Source organism: Camellia sinensis, chromosome 8 (assembly GCF_055761805.1).
Source record: "Camellia sinensis isolate YWXY chromosome 8, ASM5576180v1, whole genome shotgun sequence".
In the NCBI taxonomy this organism is placed as follows: Eukaryota; Viridiplantae; Streptophyta; class Magnoliopsida; order Ericales; family Theaceae; genus Camellia; species Camellia sinensis.
The window spans coordinates 59,723,611-59,750,014 of NC_138968.1; the positions used below are offsets into that span (position 1 = coordinate 59,723,611).

Consider the following 26,404-nt stretch of genomic DNA (forward strand, 5'->3'; position numbering starts at 1 on the left):
AATTCGGTGATAAAAAAAATAAACAAATCCCTAGTTTGATCCATGTTGAGTTTTGAAATAAATAAGAGGTTTTTTTCAACTCATTTTCAATCCGATCAGCAGACGAAATTCCAGCTTATCACTCAAACCAATTCATATGAACTTGAATTCCTAATAGACAGAACATCCCTCAATGACCAGATAACCGTGCACAGAATATTAAAGTTGGTTCTCAATGAAAATTTCAATAAGATATTATGCTGGAAATAGCATCATTTGTTTGCTTCCATAAACACAAATTATAGTTTCCATTCATCCTCATGCTTATTAAAAAAACAGAATGCATAAATTTATTAATGCAAGCGGGGAAAGAATAACTTATCACCACATCCCTATTCTCTCATGTGAACTGGAGAGTTCTCTTATTTATTTATTTTTTCCTTTTAAAGTAACTGAAGAAGTTAGACACAAAGTTTTCTACTACTTTCCTTTCTGTCATTTTTTTGTTTTTTAAAACCCGTAGTTCCATATTTTCAGCTGTATAAGATCAATACCAATCCTTTTGAAACGTACACCATAAAAGACTGTTTTGAGGACTGCTTGAAGCCAAAATAAAATCTAGAAATTTTTGGCATCAACATTCACAATTATCAATGCAATTTTACCATGACAATTGTTCAAAGGTGGTGTTGGGAATAGTAGAAGCCTTAGTTGCATGAAGCAGGGGCAGGGGTAGGAACGAGAGCATATAAACGTTTCTTATGTTGGGAACATGTATATATTTATTTAATAAATATATAAAAATATTCTAACAATTAGTTTTTGTTGCTTAGTTGTAATATAAATAAACATTAGAGATTCATGTCAACTACAAATTGTCTTTATTAAGTACAAATAAAAACTACTAGAATAAGTTTGAGTTTTTTTTCTTTTGTTTATGTGAGATTTATATGTTTGAGAGGTTTCTATCTCAGTTGGAAGTGAGTTTCTTTCTCGACGGGAACGAGTTTCTTACAAGTTTCTTACTTGGGAGAGCGGAATCGCGTTTCTTACCAAGAAACGCCACTCAATTAGAAGGTTCTCACTACTAAGGTAGAAGCATCTGACTTCTACTGTTTCCCAACAAGCAATTTACTCTTTCAGCTTGCACTATTTCCCAACAGGTGGTCATGGCACAGCCCTTAATTGGTTAGAATCCAACTATCGGATTTGGAAGCCTAGAGTGAAGCCCAAGGGCCCGAAGACTTTTTGATCCTGTAAGCGTAATTTGTATTGGTATTATTTAGTTAGATTTCATAGTAAAATAGTTTCCTAATTAGATTAGGACTTTGGTTATATATATATATATATATATTAGGGTTTTGCATTGTAATATTCAGTTTTGATATTAATATATTACAAAGTTTTCTAATGTGTTCTTGGGGCACACTCTTAAGGCAAGACGTGACGAAAAAGCACCTGTGCATTGATTTTTAGGCAAAGCACCAGCTATGCGTAAGCCTCAAACTAAGAGGCGTTCGCATCAGGCACGTTTTTTGCACTTTTCATGCATCAATGACTGAGGCGTACAACTTCGAATAAGAAGATATACATACCATAGATGCAGGATTGCAAATGATCAACCTTCTTCTGAGTCCAAACGACTTCAGCTTGACTTCAACAGGTTATTTTCTCCAACGATTTAAGGTTTACACTCCCTCCCTCCCTCCCTCCCTCCCTCCCTCTCTCTCTCTCTCTCACAAAAAGTCAATAGGACTTAATGGTATTTAAGTCTACTTAATGGGACTAATTGGTAATTACCCCTTAAACTTAACCACTACCAACCCATACCTGAAGCTCAACCATAAACCCAATCCAGTTAAGAAAACCAAACCAGCACATCTATCCATCCAAGCCCAACCTGCCACTTAGCTTTCTAAAGCCCATCACTACCAAGCAACCAGTTGTTCACAATTGTCATTAGCCTTGCTGACTAACGCTAAGCTAAACTCGAAGGCCCCCGTTTGTTTGAATGAGGATTATTAGTACGGTGGGATTGAGTGAATTGAGAGAGGGAATTACTAGTGTCATGATATTAGGTTGGAGATGTAAGATAAATAATGCTTTTATATAGTGATATTAGTTGGTGGAGATTAAATCTATGAAATTACGTAAAAGGTTTTTGTAAAGTGAGGCAAAATAGGCTTTACACCTCCAATCCCATGGGATTAGATTTCGAGAAATTCTTCTTACACAACACTTTTAGCTCATTACACCCATCATTTTGAATTTTTCTTTATTACACTTGTCCATTTGTAAAATTACTATTGAGGACTCAAATCCCCAAACCTTCCTCTTCACAATTCTCTTTAGATCCTTTCATCTTTCTTTCCATCACCCACCACCACCACCACCACCACCATCTAGCCACCATTCCTTCTCTCCACCAACCACCACCCCCCTTTCTCCCATCTCTTACTCTCTCATCTATCTACAAATCTAAATACATCTAACTTAAAGAATATATACACACATAAACAGCCAAAAAAAAATATATATATATATTTAAAATGAATATATGATCATTATAAATAAATAATATACAAGTCTTTTGTGTTTAAGAGATGTATTTTCAATCATTTTGGTGTAGCTTTTCGTCATTTGAAAAAATTGGGTTCGAAACTCGTTTCAACTCTTGTTCACCGAACAAATTGAGATTGTTCAATCTTAGATAGCCGATCAATTTAAGTTTGTTCGGACTTCTATAGCTGAACATGACTGATTAATCAATTTTAACCCGTTCGGCAAGACACAACCGAACAACAAACCAAGTTTGTTCGGCCGTGTCTCGACGAACAAAGAAAGTTTGTTTAGCATTGGTTTGCCGAACAAAACACAAAAACCTGCATAAGAAGGTTGAAAAGAAATCTGCAGAAGAAGGCTTCAAAAGTGGTAATCATGATGGGAGGCGACAGGGTGATAATTGCAAAGGTGGAGAGTTGTGAGGTGGTAGCCATGGCACTGGGCTTACGGAGTAGTGGTCAGAGGTGGTGTAAGTAATTGTAGTAGTTGGAGATGGAAGAGTTAGGGTTTGAAAGATTTTCAGTGTAAAGAGAAGAGAGAAGGTCAAGGATGAGCGTACAGGTGGAATAAATAAGTGTGCAAAGAGATTAAATAAAAATTTTGAATTTTTTAGGAAGGTGTAATTAGAAAATTGGTGTAATGAGGTAGAATTGTGGTGTAAATAGAATTACCCTTATGCTCTATTTGGTTCACCAGAATGACATGAAATGAAATGGAATAGTCATTCCTTAGGATCTTCTACGGAATGATGTACATGAGATTCTATTTACAATGCATTTTTTATTATTGTTTTAGTAAACCAAATATGGGAATGAACATTTTAATGGAATGATCATTCCATTCCACTCCATTCCAGCGCACCAGACACTACCTCAGATTTCAATACCACCTCCCCCATGGGATTGCTGGTCCACTCCTTGGAGGGGTTTCATGGTCCCATGGGACTCTTAATCCCATAGCAATTTTTCAAAACAAAAATGATTTTTGTGGGCCCACCTCACTACTAATCCAATCCCGTCGTTCATCTCTCAAAACAAACATTGCCAAAGGTTGATACCCTAAACAAAGATCAACATGAATTGAAGCAATCACATCAGCAAATGGCAGTAACAATAAAATAGATGCAAACTACTTTAGAGAAGTTAGTTGCCACATTTTTGGAGGACAAAGGAAACGATAGTTACAGCTGGTGGACTTTAGGGTGCACCTCCACCTTGTGCTTTGGAGTAAGGACACCAAAGAGTTCCAAAGGATCATCGTTTGACTGATGTTGATAGAAGTGCCAAATTAGAAGTTCCAAACTTTAATGGGGACCACAATCCAAAGGTATTCTTTGATTGGTTACACAGAGTTTCATTCCATGGTACCATATGACAGATGAAAGAAAGTTGGTTTTTGCTGAAACAAAATTGAAAAGAACAACTAGGATTTTGTGGGCAAAATATAAGCAGGAACATTATGCCATTATATGTAACTGGGAAGACATGAAAATTGCAATGAACAGTTACTTTTTCCCACCAAGTTACAATATGAGCTCACTTGCAATTTACTCAGTCAACACAAGGAAGCAAGTTCATGAATGAATACACTCAATTATTCTACAATTTGGCTACAAGATCTGAGTTTCCATGGAATGAGGATGTCATGATTTCTATGTACCATATGGGACTAAATCTGCAAATCTCTCATGGATAAGCTAGCAGGCTTTACCATATGTTCAGCGTTGTCCAAGTAGCACTTCAATTGGAAGAAGTGGTAAAGAAAAACACTCCTATATGGCTTCCTATAGACACTCTTACAAGGAGTAAGAACTTTTGTGGAACCCATCCGCAACAAACTTCCTAATCGGCCTCCGTGTTCTACTCCTAGTCCTTTTGAGTCTTCGTATGGAGGTACCATCAAGTCCAAGTGTTTTAATTGTCAAGGTTTTGGACATCAACCTAGAGACTGCCTTTCTTCCAAGATTAATGTGCCAATTAAGTCAGTTGTGGTTGAGAATGAAGACATCGTAGAGGCAAAAAGAGTTCGAGAAAGCAAAGCTTGATGAACAGGTTGTTGAACCCCTTGATCCAGACTCTGATGATGAGGAATTTCAAGATAGGGTGATTAGAATCATTCGGCCATTGCTTGCAACCGGCAAGGAAAACATAAAAGAACCTAAGAAGCTGCAATGTAGACAAATTTTTCATTCAAGGGTGAAGTGTAATGACCAAGTATGCACATTAGTGATTGATACGGGGAGTTGCACAAATGTCGTATCTAAGGAAACTGTAAACGAATTGAGTTTGAAACTTGAAGCACACCCGGACCCTTACCATGTGGCATGGATAACGAGAAGCTCAAGGTTGATAAATGATGTCCCATGACATTTGGTCTCAGCAAACTTAACGAGACCGTAATGTGTGATGTTCTTTCTCTCAAACTTTGTCATATTTTCCTAGGTCGTACTTGGATATAGGATCACAATGTTGTTCATGTTGGTCATGCTTACGCCTACTCTTTCATTGACGGCAAGACAAAATACACTCTCACTTGCGCCACTGATTCATGCACCATCAAATTGAAAAAGTCCTAGTTGATCTAGCGTGTTCCTCCATCAGATGGCATTCTTGGACCTGCTCCTAACACACCGGAGTCAAGTTCTTTTCGGCGGAGGAGAATTGATGGTACATTCCTTGACTAGTTAAAATCTAACTATCAGATTTGGAAGCCTAGAGTGAAGTCCATGGGCTCAAAGACTTATTGGTAGTTTTATTATTAGTATTATTTAGATAGATTTAATATTAGAATAGCTTCCTAATTAGATTAGGACTTTGATTATATATATTAGGATTCTGTGTTGTAATATTTAGTTTTGAGATTAATATATTGAGATTAGAGGTTGTGGCTGTATTTGAGTTCTTCTCCCTCTCTTCTCTCTATCTCGTCTTACATCTGGTGCCTTGAGAGCTAAGAAACACGGACACTTCTATAGAGGAGCCATGTTATGTCAGACATGACATATGACACTCTGCACATACTCTTAAATGTGTGGCCGACACTTCTTCAACTTGTCTTAAATTTAAAATGTAAATTCATAATAACGAACACTTTACAAACACTTCTCGGCCACTTTGGAAACACTTCTTGAACCCTCCGAACACGATCTATGTGGTGAATCTGTTCATAATAACAATGTTATGTATTCTTTGAAATGCAATTTATTCATTCTAGATACGTTAGAATTTACCATCACCTACCACACACTTACCATCACCTACCACACACTCACCTACTCCACCACACCTACATCTATATAACACACCCCTCACCAATTATAATAGACACAATAATATCAATAACAATCAATAATATATATCAGTTTATTTTACATGGTATCAGAGCGGGTTTAGAACCTGGTATTTTCGCTTCCCGACGGGCGGCAATCTCACCTTAGCCGCCCGCCGGACCTCAACCTAGACAACATAAGCCAACACCAACAGCCATTATTCGTCGCGATCACACACACACACACGCACACATAATATTTCACGTCCACTAGAAATACCAAACAGCCAAACACATCACCAACAAATTGCGAGAAAAGCTTGGAAACCCACCTGGGTGGGCAAGGTTGCAGAAGTGCATCCTGACTTATCACTCCTCTTCAGATTCAGACTCGGCACTCTGGAGCCATTCCACAAAGGGCTTGATATTCTTCCAGATCTGTGAGCCTTTATTGCTTCCACCTAATCCTTTCTTATACCACTCCACTACAAACTCTTCTTCCAGCAAATCATTGTCATAGAGCACTTTGAGAACCAATGCCACCTCTTTCACCGCCTCAGGGCTGGCTTTCCCAACACAGAAGGCCTCAATTGCATTAAGCAGAACCAGCTGCGATCCCTCCTCCTGAGTGGCAGCTACAAGATAGTTCTTTTTCTTGGCTACCTCCTTCGAAAACCCCTTTCCGGCACCGGAAAAGAGAGCTTCAAAGAGGGCATCCATGACCTCCTGGGGAGTACCAGAAAGAGATCCCAGAAAGGACTTGAGCTGGCTAGCAGGGGAACCCTTGTTGAGGTGTCGGCGACTTCAGCAGCTCAGGTTGTGGCCCAGTCGCCTAGTACTGCCACTTCCGCCGTTCCTACCATCGTCGATGTCGATTTGGGCGACCGGAGCTACCCGATCTACATCGGATCTGGACTACTTGATCAGCCTCATCTTCTTCCACAGCATGTTCATGGCAAGAGAGTCCTTGTGGTCACTAACACCACACTTGCACCAATCTACTTGGATCCAGTTGTTAGTGCTTTAACACATGGGAACCAAATGTTTCTGTTGAGAGTGGTATTTTACCCGATGGATACTGATACATTGAACACATAGCCAAGACAGATTCCCATACCCAACACACCACATTATTATGCTTCCCACTCTCCCCCACATTCTTTATTTTATATATATATATCTTTCTTTTTATTACTTTTTATTATATTATATTACCCCACTCCACTTTCTCCTATTTTAATATATATATATATATCTATGTATATTTTTTTTACTCTCTTACCCAACGTTCCCCCTCTGTACACTTTTGCAGTCTATGCTTTCTATCTTCCTATATTATTATTATTCTTATTCTTATTAAACAAAAAAAAAAAAAAAACATTTCCACACACCATTGCTGTTTTTCACAAATCCGTGTGATAAAGCTTTGCACACCAAACCTTACCTTCTTTTATTCCTCTCAGGGATCAACCCCGATCACACTTACAAAAAAAAAAAAAAAAAAAAAAAAAAAAAAAAAAAACACACACACAAAACAACTACATCCACAGGCGGAATTTTTCTTCTCTACTCTGCCGCCGGTCTCTTCTTCTTGCCTCCATCCTGGGCGGCCCTTGCCGGTGTTGTCTCCATGTTTCCCACTCCACTGGGCACGATCACTCCTCCCTGCTCCTCCACTGCAGCATATGGCGGCCCTCCAAATCGGAACATCACGGTGGCCTTCCGCTTCAGCTCCTTGTTTTCTGCCCTTAGCACGCTTATCTCTGCTCGCGCATCCTTATACATGCGTTGGAGCAGAGCCAGCTGGGAGTTTAAATGCTGCACCTCATTTGTCCTACTCTGCAGCCGGTTCGACAAGTTTGTGACCGCCGTCATGCTTTCCACACATGCCTTCAGCGTATACTGATTGGCCTCCACATCCGACTGCACTGCCATTCTTTGCTCCACCGACCGCATCGGAAAGTTCAACGGAGCAAACACAGAGGTGTTTGGTTGAGGTTCACTGGTCTCCGCACCAGTTCTCTCTCTTGTTGACTCGTTCAGTTCGGGAAAGAGAGTAAGCAGACCGCGGGAAGAAGAGGAGGAAGAGGCCATTGTCTGGGCAACTGAGTGTTACAGACTCTCTCTCTCAGCACAACGAAGAGTCTCTCAGAAATCTCTCTCAGCAAAAACAGAGTGTTACAGAATCTCTCTCAGAAATCTCTCTCAGAATATCTCTCGCAGGTTTTGTTGCCTCAGCCTCAGCCTCCGTCTTATAGCCGAGGCAGCCACGCGCATCGCGCGCCTCTTCCCACCAGCCGACAAACTGGCACGCCTTTTCATGGCACATCTTTTGATAAAGTGGGCACGCCTTTTGATGGCACGCCTTTTGACAAAATTGGGCACACCTTTTGAGGGTGCAACTCTTCACCAACGGTCCGACATGACCCTATAAACTGTCCCGACATTGATTCCGGTTAGCATCTTCAACGGTCCGACATGACCCTATAAACTGTCCCGACATTGATTCCGGTTAGCATACAGTGTCCTCTACAACGTTATGACACAACCATACAGTGTCCTCTACCCCGTTATGACACCACCATACCGTGTCCTCTACACCGTTATGACACCCCCATACAGTGTCCTCTACAATGTTATGACACCACCATGCAGTGTCCTCTACCACGTTATGGCACCACCATTCAGTGTTTTCACCAACGGTCTGACACGACCATACTGTGTCTCCTATCTTTTTTTTTATTTTTTATGTATTTTCTTGTTTTGTTCCTCTCTTCAAACTCAAGATGGTTAGTTTCTATCCTCCTTGAGTTTGCGGGGGCTGTTAGAATTTACCATCACCTACCACACACTTACCATCACCTACTACACACTCACCTACTCCACTACACCTACATCTATATAACACACCCCTCACCAATTATAATAGACACAATAATATCAATAACAATCAATAATATATATCAGTTTATTTTACACGTTTTAATCATGTGCATTCTAAAATTGTTTTGCATTCTTTAGATTATAATTGTTTGGTAAATGATATTTTGATGTTTAAGTTATGGAATAATAAAGCCGACAACCAGCTACCCCTTTTGAGCTCAGCTTTAAGCAACTGGTTGATTGTGCCTAAACTCATGAACCCACTCATGTGACTAAACTCGCTTAAGCCACCAAGTAGGGGATGAGCGAACTACAGGATGGCGAATCCCATCCTCAACTAAACCAAGCCCCAAAAGCCTAATTTCTACCACAAATCTCATGTCAAGGATGAGCAGCCAGAAGACCCAGCCTAGAGATTGCAGCGGGAAGAACTGCGTGTAGCTTGATCCACATCAGTACACAGGCAGCCCGGGCTCAGACAATGTCATTTTTGTTTTGATATTCTATATAAAATCCCATAATATATTGAGTCTACTTTAATTCGATGGATAGGATGGGACGGACGGGTACGCAGTAGGAGCCCTAAAGAGAAAGGGGGCAGGAGCACTCAACCCTATTCATGCCATTGTTAATCCACACTACCAGCACTCCTCCCGGTGGGAGAGTATATGGCGCTTTAATTTTAATTAGTGTTTTTTTTTTTCATTATCTTTAAATTAAACTATTCATATATTTCACATATAATAAATTTATAAAAATATAAATTTTTTATGTGTCCTCAACGTGCCGTGTTTTGCATTTTTTAAAAATTGGTGTGTCGGTGTCATGTCGTGCCGTGTCGTGTCCGTGTCTACTACTTAGCTTGAGAGTCAAAGAATGCTATAATCACAAATGATGGATCCAAAAGCACTAGTATATATATGTGTAGGTATGACTAGATTATGAAGAATGCAACCAATATTATTTGAGCTAGGCAGCATTTAGCTGTAGGCCTTCCTAGTGTGATGAACTATAATAACCATTCACAGTAAGATGGTTCAGTACACAACACAATGGTGCTAGCATGAACTAACAAAAGGACATGTAAAAGAGCACATCAACACTATGCTGTTGCTGACAGAATAAATGCATGCCAGTTGAGATTCAGACAAATAAACAAAGAACAGTTACACCACAGCAAGAGGAAGCTAGAACAAATTGAAGGCTACAAAAATGGAAGAAAGACAGATGAGACATTGATAGAGCTGGAATTCTAAGGGCCTAAATTTCATTTTCGAACAGAACATAGATTCTTGACACCCTAAAATGGTATGAAGGGCTTTAAAAAATTAAGTACCTACCTTGATAGCAGTATTAAGAATCTGGAGTTTTGCTTCAACTGCTTCTGAAGTAAAACACCAAGCCAGATATTTGAGTACTGTGGGCAACATCCTGGGAATAATGTCCCCAATGGAATTGTACTCTCCCACCATCCAAATTATCATAGCACGGGCAGCAGGCACCTTGATCAACTCCAAACCTCGAACTAATTGAATAATTACCTTTATAAAATAAAATTAAAGAAACGGGTTAAGTGATGGATCATATGTAGTATATGGCAATTCAATATGCACATCAATTTGTCACTGATCATATGCAGCAGTGACCAAAGAGATTCATACAAAAAGAAACATATACTCCCTCCATCCCATTTGTCCATTTTAGAGATTCCAACTTTTCCCATTTTCAAATATATTTAAAACTATATATAAGGGATCGGCAGCTGACCCCATTTGATAGAACTTAAGGCTTGGTTTGGATTGGTATATATAAGGGATAGTTTTGGAAACTTACACACTTTATGCTTTGACTTTTTAAAGTGGACAAACCTTTTGGGACATCCCAAAATGGAAAGATGGACAAACAAAATGGGACGGAGGGAGTATAACCAACATCCGAAGAAAGAACCAACATGCTCACGAATGATAAATTTGCTAGATATTACGCAATTGTGAAGTAAGATTCTCCTTCAATAGAAGTAGGATTGATTCCAATGACTAAGATCGCGATTCGTCTTTGAAAGGGGGATCGGATTTAAGCTCATGATTCAATGAAAGCTTCCATCACTAGCTGGTTAGAGAAAATGAAAGCATTCTAACAGAAGGTTTCCCGATTATGTTTGAGAAAAACCAGATTATGTCATTTTCTGACCAACTTTGGTACTCGGAGTGATGAAAATAAAGACTTGATAGAGATAAATTAACTAAATTAAAATTGTCTTTGGCCCAATAATTAATTAGAAGATTTAGCTGGTATAATGGCCATTGGTTTGATACGAATTATGGCAGCCATTACTCAAAAAGAAAGCAAATATCCAAATTCAGTGAATCACAAGTGTCAAGTTTTCCTTTTGAAAAATTCATTTTTGAATGATTTCCAGAGTTCTGTTGAGATCACTGGTTACCCCAACTTTCTGACACTAACACAGTATTTTCATGACAATCTCCAAAGCCACATTTTTCTACAGAGTTTTTTAAGAACAGTCAGATGTTTAATAATTCCCTAACCAAATCCCAAATTTGATACTACAATCAGCAAAAAAACTCATCTCCAAGAGTAGCATTGTCCACCGTTATTCAGGAATCCTTCGCCCTGACTGCTTGTTGCCTTCTTGCTTCAACTTTATTTATAGAGTTTTTTTTTTTAATTTGTTACGCAGAAACTAGTAAAGGCCAAGTTCGATTCCTAACCAAATGTGTGGATGGGTAACATTTTAAACATGTTTTATTTTTTATTTTTTTGCAATTAAAGTTTATTGAGAATGCATTAAACGGGGATGCTACCCATGTATAGAAAATAAAAAAATAAACAAAAAATAAAATAAAATAAACAAAAATAAATAAATAAACAAAAGGGCATAGACTTGCCAATCTACAAGCATTTTGATGACAAAATAAACTACAGACAAGCATAATGTCAAAGTAATCATAACCCCTGAATTTGGCAGAATCATGCTTCTCATGGGTATCGACTTTTAAAAGGAAAATAAATACCTGCAGGTGTTCTACTTTTGATACTTATTGGAGAAAATTTTTGTTTTTTTCTGTACTCATGACTTCAATTAATATTTACGATGTTCCATTTTTTTGTATACAAGTTACAACCAAAAAAATTGTGCACCTTCCCGATAAATCAAAAGCAGAAACTGTAAAAGCTGGGGGGGAAATAGAGGTCAAGACCAGTAAGAAAGGTTGAAAGGGAGAAACTGTGTTCCATCGTGTATATATATATATATATGCCAGTGGATAAATTAGTAAGAATGTATATCAAAGAAACAAGAAGCCATCAAGCTACATGGGAAAAAAGTCCAGGGCATCTGTAATTGTCTATTCCCGGATTCTAAAGGAATATACTATTTTTTATGTCCGAGAAGAAAGAAAAAGAAAAGGGGACAAAAAACAAAGGAGAGATTATTATAATGAAATAAATATAAATGACTAATTATTTACAACCAAGACAATTAGGAGTTTAAATTTTTATGAAGTATTAATATTATGGATTTTTTAACCTATTAGTCAAAAATCACACTTACAGCTGTTAAAAAGTCATTTTCATCAACTTCCCTGAATAACCATACTGACTTCCATTAGTAAAATGACACAAAGATATATACCTATTAATTTCCACTAGTAAAATGGTATATATGCATGTATAGATATATACATATTAATATGAATGTGTCCGTATTTTGCTTTTGTACCAGCTTAGGCCTGGCATAGAAGTGTAACAAAAAAGCATGTAGACGCTTGCATAATAAACCACTGCAAACACCAAGTGAAAATAGTGTCCAAGAGGAAATCCAATAAATCATATAATACATACGTAAAGGTGTGTCTTTTATTGGCATGCTCTGGAATTATGCCATGTGACAAGCTCATCTGTTGCCATGTGTCATTTTTGTTATTTATTTATTTTATTTTATCTATTATAACTCTCTTTGTTGTCTTTTTATTTTCCTTTACTGTTTTTCTCCATATTTTCATTTAATGAGAGTGGGGAAAATGGATAGTCTCTCGTATGGGAGATGAATGATATTTCCTTCTCGCTTATATAATATGCTACACACATCTAGCATCTTCTCAACTATAGCTCTCTCCATAGTTGCAACTCTTTTGATGAATGTTAGCTAATTTCTCTCCCTTACATGCTTTGTATACACGTTTATAGTACAGGCTACGTTACACGGACTCGGGTACAGGTTTCGGATGCGGGTGCATATCTAGGGGTCGGACACCTTAAAACTGAAAATGAAAGATACGGAGATACGGATCCAAATTTGGACACGGGTACGGGAATACGGTAAATAGTTATTTTTAAAAAATATTATTAAATTATCATGTTAAAAACTTATCCAAATAAATTTCTAAATAATATTTAATTAATTAAATACAACATAAAAATATTTTTAAATAATATTTAATAATATAAAAATATTTTTAAATAAAATCATTATATTTATAAAGTCATTATTTTAAAAGTAATGGAGTGAGAAAGAGAGTCATTATTATCTTTAAATAATAGTGGGGTGAGACAGAGACATAGAGAGTCATTATATTTAAATAAAAGTAGTGGAGTAGTGGTGTGATATTGTTTAAGAAACAAAAAAAACAAAATTTGTCAAAGAGGCTTTACCTGTTAAAGAGAGAGAGAGAGAGAGAGAGAGAGAGAGAGAGAAACAGGAGATCGACATGGGTAGGGGTAAGGAAGACAAGATCGAGATCGCACTTCGCCTGTGACTATGACTATGACTTCGCACTTCGAACTCGATCAAGTCTAGCAAGCACTTCAGGTATGCTTACTCAATCATCCTTGCTGTTAAAATTCACCTACTACACATTCACCTACTACACACCTACCACTACCACCTACTACACACTCACCTACTTCACCTACTCTCCACCTACTCCTCACCTACTCCATACCTACTACACACTCACCTATTCTCTTCCCACATCCTCTCTTCTATATATAGGAATCATTGTAATATATCAAAAATATTAATCAATAATACATCAATATATTTTACTTGGTATCAGAGCAAGGTTGAGAACCTAGTAATTCCGCTTCACCGGCGGGTGGCAGCCTCACTTTGGCCGCCCGCCGGACCTCAACCTATTCCGCTTATTTTCTACACATACCTTCCCATCACTTGCCTTCCTTAGAGCATTTTTCATTTCCGAAAGGCGTTTCATAGTTGTATCCTGAAGTGTCTGCTTCCCCTTCTTCTTTGCAGCTTGCATTGCCTTCTGATTCAACTCACGAACTTTATTCAACACAAAATTAACCACATCTCGGTTCTTTGAATTCGGGAGCTCCTCAGATCCGGTCACAACCGGAGGACCATCCCCGTCTGCGCCGTCAACAACGCCCAATTGGGGCACGGCGATCGCATTGACGACTTCGAGCCGCTCTGGTCATAGCCACTGGTCAATACCTCGGGAGCTATATAAAATGGACTACCAACAGTCCCGCGCAAGCTTTGACCTGACTTGATGTAGGTTGCAAGACCAAAATCAGCCAATTTAATTGGCGAAGAGGAGGCTTTTGTTGCTAAGAGGATGTTCTCTGGCTTTAAATCTCTATGAACAACGCCCTTGTCATGACAATACGCCACCACTTGCATCAGCTGCCTGAATAGAACCCTAGCCTCAGACTCGGAGAATCTTCCATGCTTCTCCAACTGGTGGAAAAGCTCCCCTCCGGCACAAAGTTCCATCACCAGATGAACATAATCTTCCTCCTCATAAACAGCTTTGAGATCTACAACATTTGGGTGCCCAGACAACTTAGTCATTATTTCAATCTCAAGCTTGATGCATCGTCCTGGGTGACGAATCTATCCTTGGCGATTGACTTGCAAGCCAGTACCTCACCAGTGAACTTATCAGAGCATCGTCGCAGTGCTTAGATCTGCCTTCCTCTCTCTGTTTCTGATGTAGACCCTTGGAGCTCGATTATCTCTCACATTTAGTAGCCTAATGGCTTTACTCGACCGTAAATTGGATGCTGCACCCAAGGTGGGTTACGTGTGGAGAGAGAGAGCAAAGGGCACACCCAATTCACTTTTCTTTGTTTAATCACACCCATCCACCGCCCACTTTAATCAAACTTTATTTTTTATTCTAAACCTTCATTGATGCTCTCAGACATCTTGTTATTCCCACCCAATTCACTTTTCTTTGTTTAATCACACCCATCCACCGCCCACTTTAATCAAACTTTATTTTTTATTCTAAACCTTCATTGATGCTCTCAGACATCATGTTGTTCCCCATTTTTTTTTTTTATTATTATATATATATATATCTCTTTTTATTATATTATAAAAATAAAAAAAATAAATAAAAAATAAAAAATCATCATCTCTCCTCCGTTTGATTTCCAACTCCATTATTTTTATTTATTTTCTCCATCCACTTTGCTTATTTCCCCATCTTTCATTTTTGATTTCCAATATATTTTTATTATTTTTTCTTTATTTTTCTTTCACATTATTTTTAATCTTTTTCCAATTTCATTCATACCATCTAGCTTTGCACACCAAACCATATTTTATTCATCTCAGGGATCCACCCCGATCACAATTTTACAAAAAAAAAAAAAAAAAAAAACCAACAGCTTTGTTTTCTTTTCTGCAGCCGGCTACCAATCGACCTCACTTCTTCGCCTATTCCGCCGGCCTTTTCTTCTTGCCTCCGTCCTGGCCGGCCCTTGCCGGTGTTGCCTCCGTGTTTCCCCATCCACTGGGCACAATCACTCCACCCTGCTCCTCCACTGCAGCATATGGCGGCCCTCCAAATCGGAACATCACGGTGGCCTTCCGCTTCAGCTCCTTGTTTTCCGCCTTTAGCACACTTATCTCTGCTCGCGCATCCTTATACATGCGTTGGAGCAGAGCCAGTTGGGCGTTTAACTGCTGCACCTCATTTGTTCTGCTCTGCAGCCGGTTCGACAAATTTGTAACCGCAGTCATGGTTTCCACACATGACTTCAAAGTTTACTGATTGGCCTCAATATTAGTTTGCACCGCCATTTTTTGCTCCACCGACCGCATCGGAAAGTTCAACGGAGCAAAACCAGAGGCGCTTGGTTGAGGTTCACTGGCCACCGCACCAGTTATCTCTCTTGTTGACTCGTTGAGGTCGGGAAAGAGAGTGAGCAGACTACGGGAAGAAGAGGCCATTTTCTGGGCTCCAAAGTGTTCCAACGTTTCTCTCTCCGAAAACGCCGAGTTTTTCAGAGACGGGTTGGTTACCGAGTGTTTCAAGATTTGCAGCTCTTAGCGCCAAGCTCTCCGAGAGTTCAGAGGTTTCAGACTGGTTTGCACAGCCTCCGCCTCAACCTTGGTTAAATAGCCGAGGCCGACACGCCACTCTGTCGCTCACGTGCCTCGCCGCGTCTCCGGCTCACCTTTTGATAGCTCGACGCTTTCTGTCAGGAACGCCTTTTAATGAAGTGGGCGCGCCTTTTGAGGGCGCGACTTTTGAGGGCTCACTATATATATCCATATATATATATATTTGGGCAGCCTATATACACCATCATACAGTGTATTTTTTAAGGGTCCGACAAGACTCTGTAAACTGTCCCGACATTGATTCCGGTTAGCTCCTTCAAGGGTCCGACAAGACTCTGTAAACTGTCCCGACATTGATTCCGGTTAGTTTCTACAAGGGTCCAGCAAGACTCCGTAAACTGTCACTGTCACAACATTGTCTGCTACAACGGTCCGACATGACCCCATAAACTGTCTTCTACATCGGTCTGCCATACCCATACAGTCTTCTACAACGGTCTGACACGACCATACAGTGTCTCCTATCCTTTTTTTATTTTATGTATTCGTCTATTTTCTTGTTTTGTTAGTCTCTCCAAACTCAAGTTGGTTAGTTCCTATCCCCCTTGAGTTTGCAGGGGGCTGTTAAAATTCACCTACTACACATTCACCTACTACACACCTACCACTACCACCTACTACACACTCACCTACTTCACCTACTCTCCACCTACTCCTCACCTACTCCATACCTACTACACACTCACCTATTCTCTTCTCACATCCTCTCTTCTATATATAGGAATCATTGTAATATATCAAAAATATTAATCAATAATACATCAATATATTTTACTCTTGCCATATCCACTTTCTTACTTCCGTATCCCAACCGAATTCCGTACTTATACCCGTGTCGTGTCGTGTCGTGTCAACACGGATACTCTGCCCTAACTGGCAAGTCCATGTAACGTAGGGCAAGTCCATGTAACATAGACTACAGGTTTATATACTTTTTCAGTTTTTTTTTTTCCCTTTTGTTGCGTCTGTCATTGTTTATAAATCCTTTACAATTCAAGTAAATAAAATTGAGTCTACTTCCTTATCTATTTCGCATCGACATCGTAAATATATATAGATATATATATTGATGACAATCTTCTTATATTTTATAGAGTGCTCATAAGCTTTTTTTTTTTTTTTTTTTTTTTTTGGTTACACATAAGCTATGTATAATAAATATCTATTCAGTATTTATGAGAATTTGTAGTGTATTTTTTAAAAAAAATTGTGTTATGTTATGGGATAATTGTAGCCTGGAAATTTTAAAATAAGCATGATGCTAACTTCAAGGAAAAAATAGAAAAATAATTGAGAGAATATATTTTCAATTCAAATATGAGTTCAAAAAATTGGCCGATTTGGTATCATTTTCCAAAAGAGTCTTCCATTTTTTAAAAAATAAATAAAAACAAAACATTGCCTAAAATGGATTTGTGGAACTATTTTTAAAAAAATGTTTGCCAAAAGCTTTCTTTTAATGAAATTGGTATAAAAGATTGTGTTTTCAAACTTCCCCTCCCATGTCAAAAATAATAAAAACTAAAACTAAAAAACAAAAGAAAAAAATCAAAAGGGCCTTACCTTATGCTTTTCAATTACAGTAATTTGTACTCCCTCCGTCCCAATTTGTTTGTCCATTATAGAAAATCCAACTTATTAAGAAGACATGCAATCATTACATTTTAATTCAAATTTTGAAATATTTTTCCCGCCATTGCCCTTCTATTTGAATTTTAAAATGTGTCTATAATGATTTATAGGAGGCAATTTTGGAAATCTAACAAAATTTAGTATCCCAAAATAGAAAGTGGACAAATATTTTGGGACAGATTAAAATGGAAAGGTGGACCAACAACATGGGATGGAGGGAGTAACAATTTTATGTTTTATCAATGCATTTTTTATGATGGTTTGTGTGCAACAATAAGTTAATTTGTTGTTTTGAGTTTCTATGGGGATAGATTCATATATTGTACATGTAACAAATTAATGTTCACTTCTTATTGCATGCATTTTGAAACTTAATTTATTCATAAATTTGTAACAAATACCATCTTTGAGTCTGTATTGCTTTGAGTTTTTGCATATACGCATCAACAAACAATTTTTTGCTTGACTATTAAAAAATCAAATCTACATAAAATTAAATTTTAGAAAACTAGTGTTTATTTATTGTCGTTTGTCATCAAATCTCAAAGATATGCGAATTCAGATAAAATTGATAGAGAAGAAACAGCAGATACTCATAACAGAAGCCAAACAGGAAAAGGCAGCTACTAGAAAAATACCTTCTCATGACAAGGAGGATCAAGATTTATGATTGCTCTAATGGATATTAGTGCTTGAACTAAAACGCCCGCCTCTCCATCGACAGACCCAATGTCACTATTTAACAATTCTGCCATGTCGGGAGTTATGTTAAAAGATAGTAAACAAAGAATTTCTAAGGATCATCTAGAACAGAAAAGCTGGTCAGTGATCACTTACCCTGTCTAGTCAGAGCCAATAGCCCTTCCAAACACATGTTTGCTACTTTTGGAAGTCGTCGCCCACACAAGCCAATTGCAGCAACAGTGTCAGCAGCGAACCTTCTGTCTGGATCTCTGATGTAATCCTAGCAACACACTAACAGATAAGCATCAATTCACAACTCAAACCCCGTGTAGCTCATTTATAAGTAACTGACTGCAATGACTCTGGCAAATTTGTTAATTTAGCAAAACTTGAAGTGTCTAATAAAGGGGTCAAACAATCAAATAAGCTATGTAGGTAGAAAGGTATGGATTCCAATAAAAATACAAGCAGAAACACAACCATTGTTAAAATGTACCAAAACCTACCACTACACCTACTCCACCCACTTCACCTACTCTCCACCTACTCCTCACCTACTACACACTCACCCTCTCCTATATATAGGAATCATTGTAACCATATCAATACATCAATCAATAATACTACAATTTTACATGGTATCAGAGCAAGGTTAAGAACCTAGTCATTCTGCTTCACCGGCGGGCGGCAGCCTCGCCTTGGCCGCCCGCCAGACCTCTACACATACCATGACTCCGCTGCTACTAAACCCCTCCTTTTTCTTCTTTGATTCATCGCCATTCAATCTTAAATATATATATATATATATATATATACCACCACACCAAATATTTATTTATCATTATCATACAACAGATCTGCTCAAATCCAACAGAATTCAACACACACATACACACACAAAGATGGAAGAAACCTAAGATCTTTATGTCGGATCTGTCTGTAATTGAGAGGAGAAGGGAAGGTTTCGGCGGCGGCGGGTGGATCTGCAGATCGGCGAACTCTTTCTCCGATCATTCTCTGAATCGCCTCCGCCAACCTTGGCTTTCAGAGCTTCAGGCGACTCCAGCAAAAGCAAAACCTCAGTCTGATCCATCTCCAGAAGCATGCCCGTAACCTTCGCTGCCATCTTAGGCTCCAGCTGTTCCACAAGTGGATACAGATTTTCACCCAGCATCGTCCTCTGGTCAGCAGGAGAAGCATTTGCAAGGGCAGTAGCCAAAGCACCAATTGGAATTGGTTGAGACATTCCCCCATCTTTCAAGTTATTATTTGCTGTTTTTTTAATCAAAGTGGTCTTACATTTTTATGCGTTGGAGTCAAAAAAAAAAAAAAAAAAAAAAAATGCACATGACACCCAGCTTTTCTTTCTTTTCTTTCTTAAAAGTTGAAAGTTGGGCCACGTGCTTCTTTTCTTTTCTTTCTTTTCTTTTCTTTTTTTTTTTATTTATTTATTGTTTTGCTTCACCCACACACCAACTTTTGTCCACCTCTTTTCATTTCTTTATTTTTTTTTCATTTACTCATTATACTCTTGTTCCCCACTTTCTTTATTATATATATATATATATATATATATATATATATCTCTTTTTATTATATTATATTAAAAACAAAAAAAAACAAAAAAAAAAAAAAATATCATCATCTCTCTTCCGTTTGATTTCCAACTCCATTATTTTTCTTTATTGTCTCCAAACCATTTTCCTTATTTCCCCCATCTTTTATTTTTGATTTCAAATATATTTTTATTCTTTTTTCTTTATTTTTCTTTCACATTATTTTTAATCTTTTTCCAATTCCATTCATACCATATAGCTTTGCACACCAAACCATATTTTATTCATCTCAGGGATCCACCCCGATCACAATTTTACACACAAAAAAAAAAAAAAAAAAAACAACCCCAACAACACCAAACCACCACACAACACACAACAGCTTTGTTTTCTTTTCTGCAGCCGGCCACCAACCGACCTCACTTCTTCGCCTATTCCGCCGGTCTTTTCTTCTTGCCTCCGTCCTGGGCGGCCCTTGCCGGTGTTGCCTCCGTATTTCCCACTCCACTGGGCATGATCACTACTCCCTGCTCCTCCACTGCAGAATATGGCGGACCTCCAAAACGGAACATCACGGTGGCCTTCCGCTTCAGCTCCTTATTTTCCGCCTTTAGCACACTTATCTCTGCTCGCGCATCCTTATACATGCGTTGGAGCAGAGCCAGCTGGGAGTTTAACTGCTGCACCTCATTTGCCCTACTCTGCAGCCGGTTCGACAAGTTTGTAACCGCAGTCATGGTTTCCACACATGACTTCAATGTATACTGATTGGCTTCCACATCCGACTGCACTGCCATTCTTTGCTCCACAGACCGCATCGGAAAGTTCAACGGAGCAAACTCCGGGGCGCTTGGTTGAGGTTCCAGTGCCACCACACCAGTTCTCTCTCTTGTTGACTCGTTGAGGTCGGGAAAGAGGGTGAGCAGACCGCGGGACGACGAAGCCATTTTCTGGGCAACAGCGTGTTACAGAATATTACCGAGTTTCTCTCTCCGACAACGAAGAGTTTGTTTTTCAGAGTTTTTTCTCAGTTTCTTGTCTCAGCCTCTGCCTCGGCCTCCGCCTCCGTCTTGGTTAAATAGCCGGGGCAGCCACGCGTATCGCGCGCCACTTGACGCCAGACGACAAACGGGCGCGCCAGCCAAGGCACTCACGTGCCTCGCCATCATATCTGGCACACCTTTTTATGGATTGATGGCACGCCTTTTGATGGCACGCCTTTTTATGGATTGGGCACGCCTTTTGATGGCACGCCTTTTGAAAGATTGGGCACACCTTTTGAGGGTGCGACTTTTTAGGGGTCCGACAAGACTCTGTAAACTGTCCCGACATTGATTCCGGTTAGCTCCTTTATGGATCCGACAAGACTCTGTAAACTGTCCCGACATTAATTCCGGTTAGCTCCTTCATGGGTCCGACAAGACTCGGTAAACTGTCCGACATTGATTCCGGTTAGTTTCTACAAGGGTCCAGCAAGACTCCGTAAACTGTCACAACAACTGTCACAACATTGTCGGCTACAACGGTCCGACATGACCCCATAAACTGTCTTCTACATTGGTCTGACACAATCATCCAGTGTCCTCTACAACGTTGTGACACCACCATACAGTGTCTTCACCATCGGTCTGACACGACCATACAGTGTCTCCTATCCTCTTTTATTTTTATGTATTTTCTTGTTTTGTTAGTCTCTCCAAACTCAAGTTGGTTAGTTCCTATCCCCCTTGAGTTTGCGGGGGGCTGTTAAAATGTACCAAAACCTACCACTACACCTACTCCACCCACTTCACCTACTCTCCACCTACTCCTCACCTACTACACACTCACCCTCTCCTATATATAGGAATCATTGTAACCATATCAATACATCAATCAATAATACTACAATTTTACATCCATCACAAGCCAAAAAGGAAAAAAATGGCAGCTTGTCACTCTAGAGATAGCTTAGACTTTCCTTCTCAAATACCAAGTGGAACCCAAGACGTGCTACCTAATATAGTCATATTGTTTCTTCTCACTATTAGCGAGAAAGAAGAGTTAGACGTGTTCCCTGCTAGAGTGCTTTTAGCAATTTTTACTCATTGGATCTGCTTTTAAAACAAGCTAGAATACAACCACCTGTAGTGGTTACACAGTAATATAGATTAATCTTCTATTGAATCTGCTTTTCACTTTTTCTGAAGAAAAAAAAAAAAAAAAAACCTTATTAATGGGCAAAAAAAATCTTATTATGAAAGACAAATTGTACCATGAAGAGATTCTGCTTTTAGGTTTTGTTTTTTTTTTTTAATCAAAAAATATATAGTTGTGGAAGCAAATAGGAAAGTTGCCCAATATGTGTTCTTCCATTTGAGCAGCAGCTTATTGTCCCAAAATCTTACCCCTTCAATCCACATTCCTCCACAATCTTTGTCATAATGCTTGTCCAACATTGCATAATTCTAAACATTCTTATTCTCCATTTCAAACACTGTTCAAATTACACATTCCATCATATGATAAGGAACGATTAAAAGAGGTGCATAATGAGGGAAACAGTAAACAGTTTCGTGTAGAATCTTATAAAAATTAACCAAGAACAAAACAAGTAGCACGTAAACCTAAAAGACCAGTCATTACTCCAAACCATAAAATGCAGTAACAATACTTCACAAAATTTTTAGGTAAAGAAAATATTTTTAACGAAATGTTCTAAAATGATGAAGTTCTATATCATCTCTAGAAAAGATTTCAAGGAGGACAAACTTCCTTGTTGAAGGAAATTACTTTGTTATTATTGCAGATAATGAAAGACACATAACCATACCCAAAAAAAAAAAAAAAAAAATACCTGGAACTCTTGAAAAATCACCAAGATTGATGAATCTATAGCGATGGAAGACAATATTTCAAGTTTCAAAGCTTTTATTTGATACAGATCTGAAGAACATATAAAGAAGTCTTCAAAATAAGGAGAAAAAAGGCAAGGCATCGCTTTAGCAAACACTTGAATGTTGCAGAGGACCTGCACACACAGTCAATAAAAGTGCAAGTAAATAACCAAAACGAAGGTTTTGAGCAATGCAGCATTGCCAAGGTGTAACCAAATTGCCCAAGAACAATCCAGTTACAGCTGCTCACTGGTAACATATTTTCAGGTAGCATTGGAATAGGTATCACTAATGCACCAGCCAGTATCAACCAATATACTACAGCCCATACAAATACACAAACTAATAAAAGTGAAAACCATGGCAAAAACACCATCCTTAATCCCAAAAGAATAAAGACGAAGAAAAGAAAGGTGCCAAGACCAAACACTAATGCGTCACAAATCACAATAATTATATGTTTGTTCATGCAAAGTATGATTTTTATAATTTGGCGAAGTTCACAACAAATTGTTTACACACTTAACCATACTTGTCAGCATGCCACCTTTGCAACCAACAAGAATATAAACATCCATGCATTCAACCACCAAAACATATATACAAATTTATACAGTTATCAAATGACCTCTGTAGAGAGGATAGAAATCTTCCAGGGAAAAGAAATGTGCAGGTATTGTTCACCCTTAGTTGCACGAAGCGAGGGCTGGGATGGAAGCTGGAGCGAGAGCGGGGGAGTGAGGGCATATAGAAGTTTCTAAGGTTGGAGCGCCTATGGAAGCATGTATATATTTTATATATTAAATATATAACTATATTCTAGCAATTATTTTTTTCTGCTTAGTTGTAATATGTGTTAAAATATAAATTATTCAGATTAATGTCAATTACAAATTGTCTATGTTAACTATAAATAAATATTCTGTAAATAGAAAGTACTATAATGAATTTGACTTATTTTTCTTTTGTTTCTTTGAAATTTTTATGCTTGAGAGGTTCTATTTCAATTGGAAGCAAGCTTCTTCCTCAACACGAGTGAGTTTCACACAAGTTTCTTACTTAGAAGTAGGGGTGCGCGCAAATCGGGTTGGGTCAGGTGGCCGCCCATCCGCCATCCGTCCAAACTTATGTGGATTGAGAAAACTGTGCTGGTTGGTGGGTGGATGTGGATCGATTTCAGGGTTTGAGTTTTACTATTTTGGGCCTTTTTCAAACTATTTTCTAGTTGTCCTTTACTGTTTTAGGCCTTCTTTGGGCCCAAAATTTTTTGTTCTTCATTTTTTATAATAAAAATAAGGGGAAATATCACATCAATGGACTTTTGAAAAAATAATTACAAATCATTGAGAACTTTATAAATATTAATAATTAAAATTATAAACTTTTTCATGTATATGTAAAAAAGTAAATAAATAAATTCCACTGGGGTGTAATTACCCCTAAAAATAGGTCCAACTTTTATATTTCATGAATAGCTATAATTATTAGTTAATAAAAGGCTATTTTTTAACACACACAGCATAAAGCATAGCATTATTTTTTAGAATGTCAACCAAAAAAAAAAAAAACAAAATTGTCATTTTTTAAATAAACTCGTGGATGGGCACACACAATGCGTGTGCAAACTCGTTTGGTGTTATAATATGAAATTCACATTTTTCTCTAATAATGCACATATGAATCATACTTATAAATGTAACATTTGCTATTACATATTTGATAAATAAAATATGTACAAATATTTTTTTTTTTAAAAACAATACAGTATTTACTAATCTTTTCAAAAACGCTGTACATTATGAATTTATATAAAATCTCAATTTCGTGGTATGAGACTGCAAATCCAGCAAAGAATATATAGGATACATGCAAACCCAAGACTCTTAAAACACTTATACTTAGTAAGACCTGCCTTGATCAAGTGAGCCTCCACCTAAGTAGTTCTCCACCCTAGCCTGCCTCTCCTATGCCTTGTAATCCCTTCCATCCAATGGCACCCTCCTGCTCTCACGCCTGCTTAGGTTGGGGGCTAGGTCTAGGGGACCCTATCGGGGTTGGTACCACAATCATGGAGCACCATAGGCTGAGCACTTGTTGGAATGTGTTCCACATCGCCTGGAGTTGCCCCCTCTGTGCTGATTATAAGGTTCCAATTTCTCTCTCCTTAAAAGGTTTTAAGGAGAAGTGTGTGCTGGGCTTTTTAATTTGGTATCAAAGCTGGGTTGGACCTGTGTTGTGGTCCAGGAGGGTGTGTTGGAATATATCCCACATCACTTGGAGTTGCCCCATCTGTACTGATTATAAGACTTCAGTTTTTCTCTCCTTAATAGCTGAGTTTTAAGGAAAAGTGTAGGCTGGACTTTTCAATTTGAAAGGTGTCCCACATTGCCTGGAGTTGCTCCATCTGTGCTGATTATAAGGCTCCAGATTCTCTCTCCTCAATACTTGGGTTTTAAGAAGAAGAGTGAATTAGGCTTTTCAATTTGGTATTAGAGCTTGGTTAGGCCTGTGACTGGTGTGCCGTTTGTCCGGCTACTATATGTTGTGGCCCAGGAGGGTGTCTTGGAATGTGTCTCACATCGCCTGGAGTTGCCCCCTCTGTGCTGGTTATAAGGAGAAGTGTGTGCTAGAGCCTTATGACCAGCACAGAGGGGGCAACTCCAAGCGATGTGGCACACATTCCAACACACCCTCCTGAACCACAACATACAGTAGCCGGACAAACGGCACACCAATCACAGGCCTAACCAAGCTCTGATACCAAATTGAAAAACCCAACCCACACTTCTCCTTAAAACCCCAGTATTAAAGAGAGGAAAACTGAAACCTTATAATCAGCACAAATGGGGGCAATTCCAGGCGATGTGGGACACATTTCAACACACCCTCCTCGACCACAAGATACAGTAGCCGGACAAACGGCACACCAGTCACAGGCCCAACCAAGCTCTGATACCAAATTGAAAAGCTCAGCCCACACTTCTCCTTAAAATCCAGGTATTAAGGAGAGGGAATCTGGAGCCTTATAACCAACACAGATAGAGCAACTCCAGGTGATGTGGAACACAATTCAATAGCACTATCATGTGGCCTATGAGCAAGGTCCCTAGGGCTATGTGGCTCAGTAGCTAGAGTTTAGGGGTTTGTCAAGCCACTCATCCCACTCTTCATTAAGCAACTTGGACCTCGGTTTTAGAGAGAGATCTACAGACAAAGACAACTTTGAATGAAGACAAACACACATGGCATACTCCATACCCTTTTGTACCTAAGGAGCACATCCCACTACGTCTGCAACCTCAAACTGCAAGAGATATGGTCATTCAAGTATCATGGCAATCTCTCTCTCTGTCTTATGTCCTAAGGTCACTCAGCTCTCATCCAGCCCACCTTAGGCGGTTCATTGCCTCATAAGTGTTCACCATACTTTCCAAAAGGAAAGAATTATTTTTGTTTCGATGTATTGTTTTGATTAGCATGAAAATATAAACATTTCAAAAATATTTTAGAAATGTTTTAGCAATATTTAGGATGCAACAAGAGAATTTCAAATATTTGGAAACATTTAT

General features: G+C 38.6%; 1 protein-coding gene across 2 annotated transcripts in view; it reads right to left on the reverse strand.

Moving 5' to 3' along the window:
* Positions 1 to 26,404, reverse strand: part of PAT2 (protein affected trafficking 2) — a 39,868-nt gene that overhangs the window by 5,528 nt on the left and 7,936 nt on the right. The window contains exons 5-8 of one of the 2 annotated variants that reach the window (XM_028225464.2): positions 22,796 to 22,969; positions 18,557 to 18,683; positions 18,358 to 18,467; positions 10,032 to 10,232 (exon numbers count right to left, since the gene is read on the reverse strand). In XM_028225464.2, coding sequence (XP_028081265.2) covers positions 10,032 to 10,232; positions 18,358 to 18,467; positions 18,557 to 18,683; positions 22,796 to 22,969 — 612 coding nt within the window. The remainder of the gene's footprint in view (positions 1 to 10,031; positions 10,233 to 18,357; positions 18,468 to 18,556; positions 18,684 to 22,795; positions 22,970 to 26,404) is intronic. The other variant, XM_082882744.1, reaches the window with a different exon arrangement.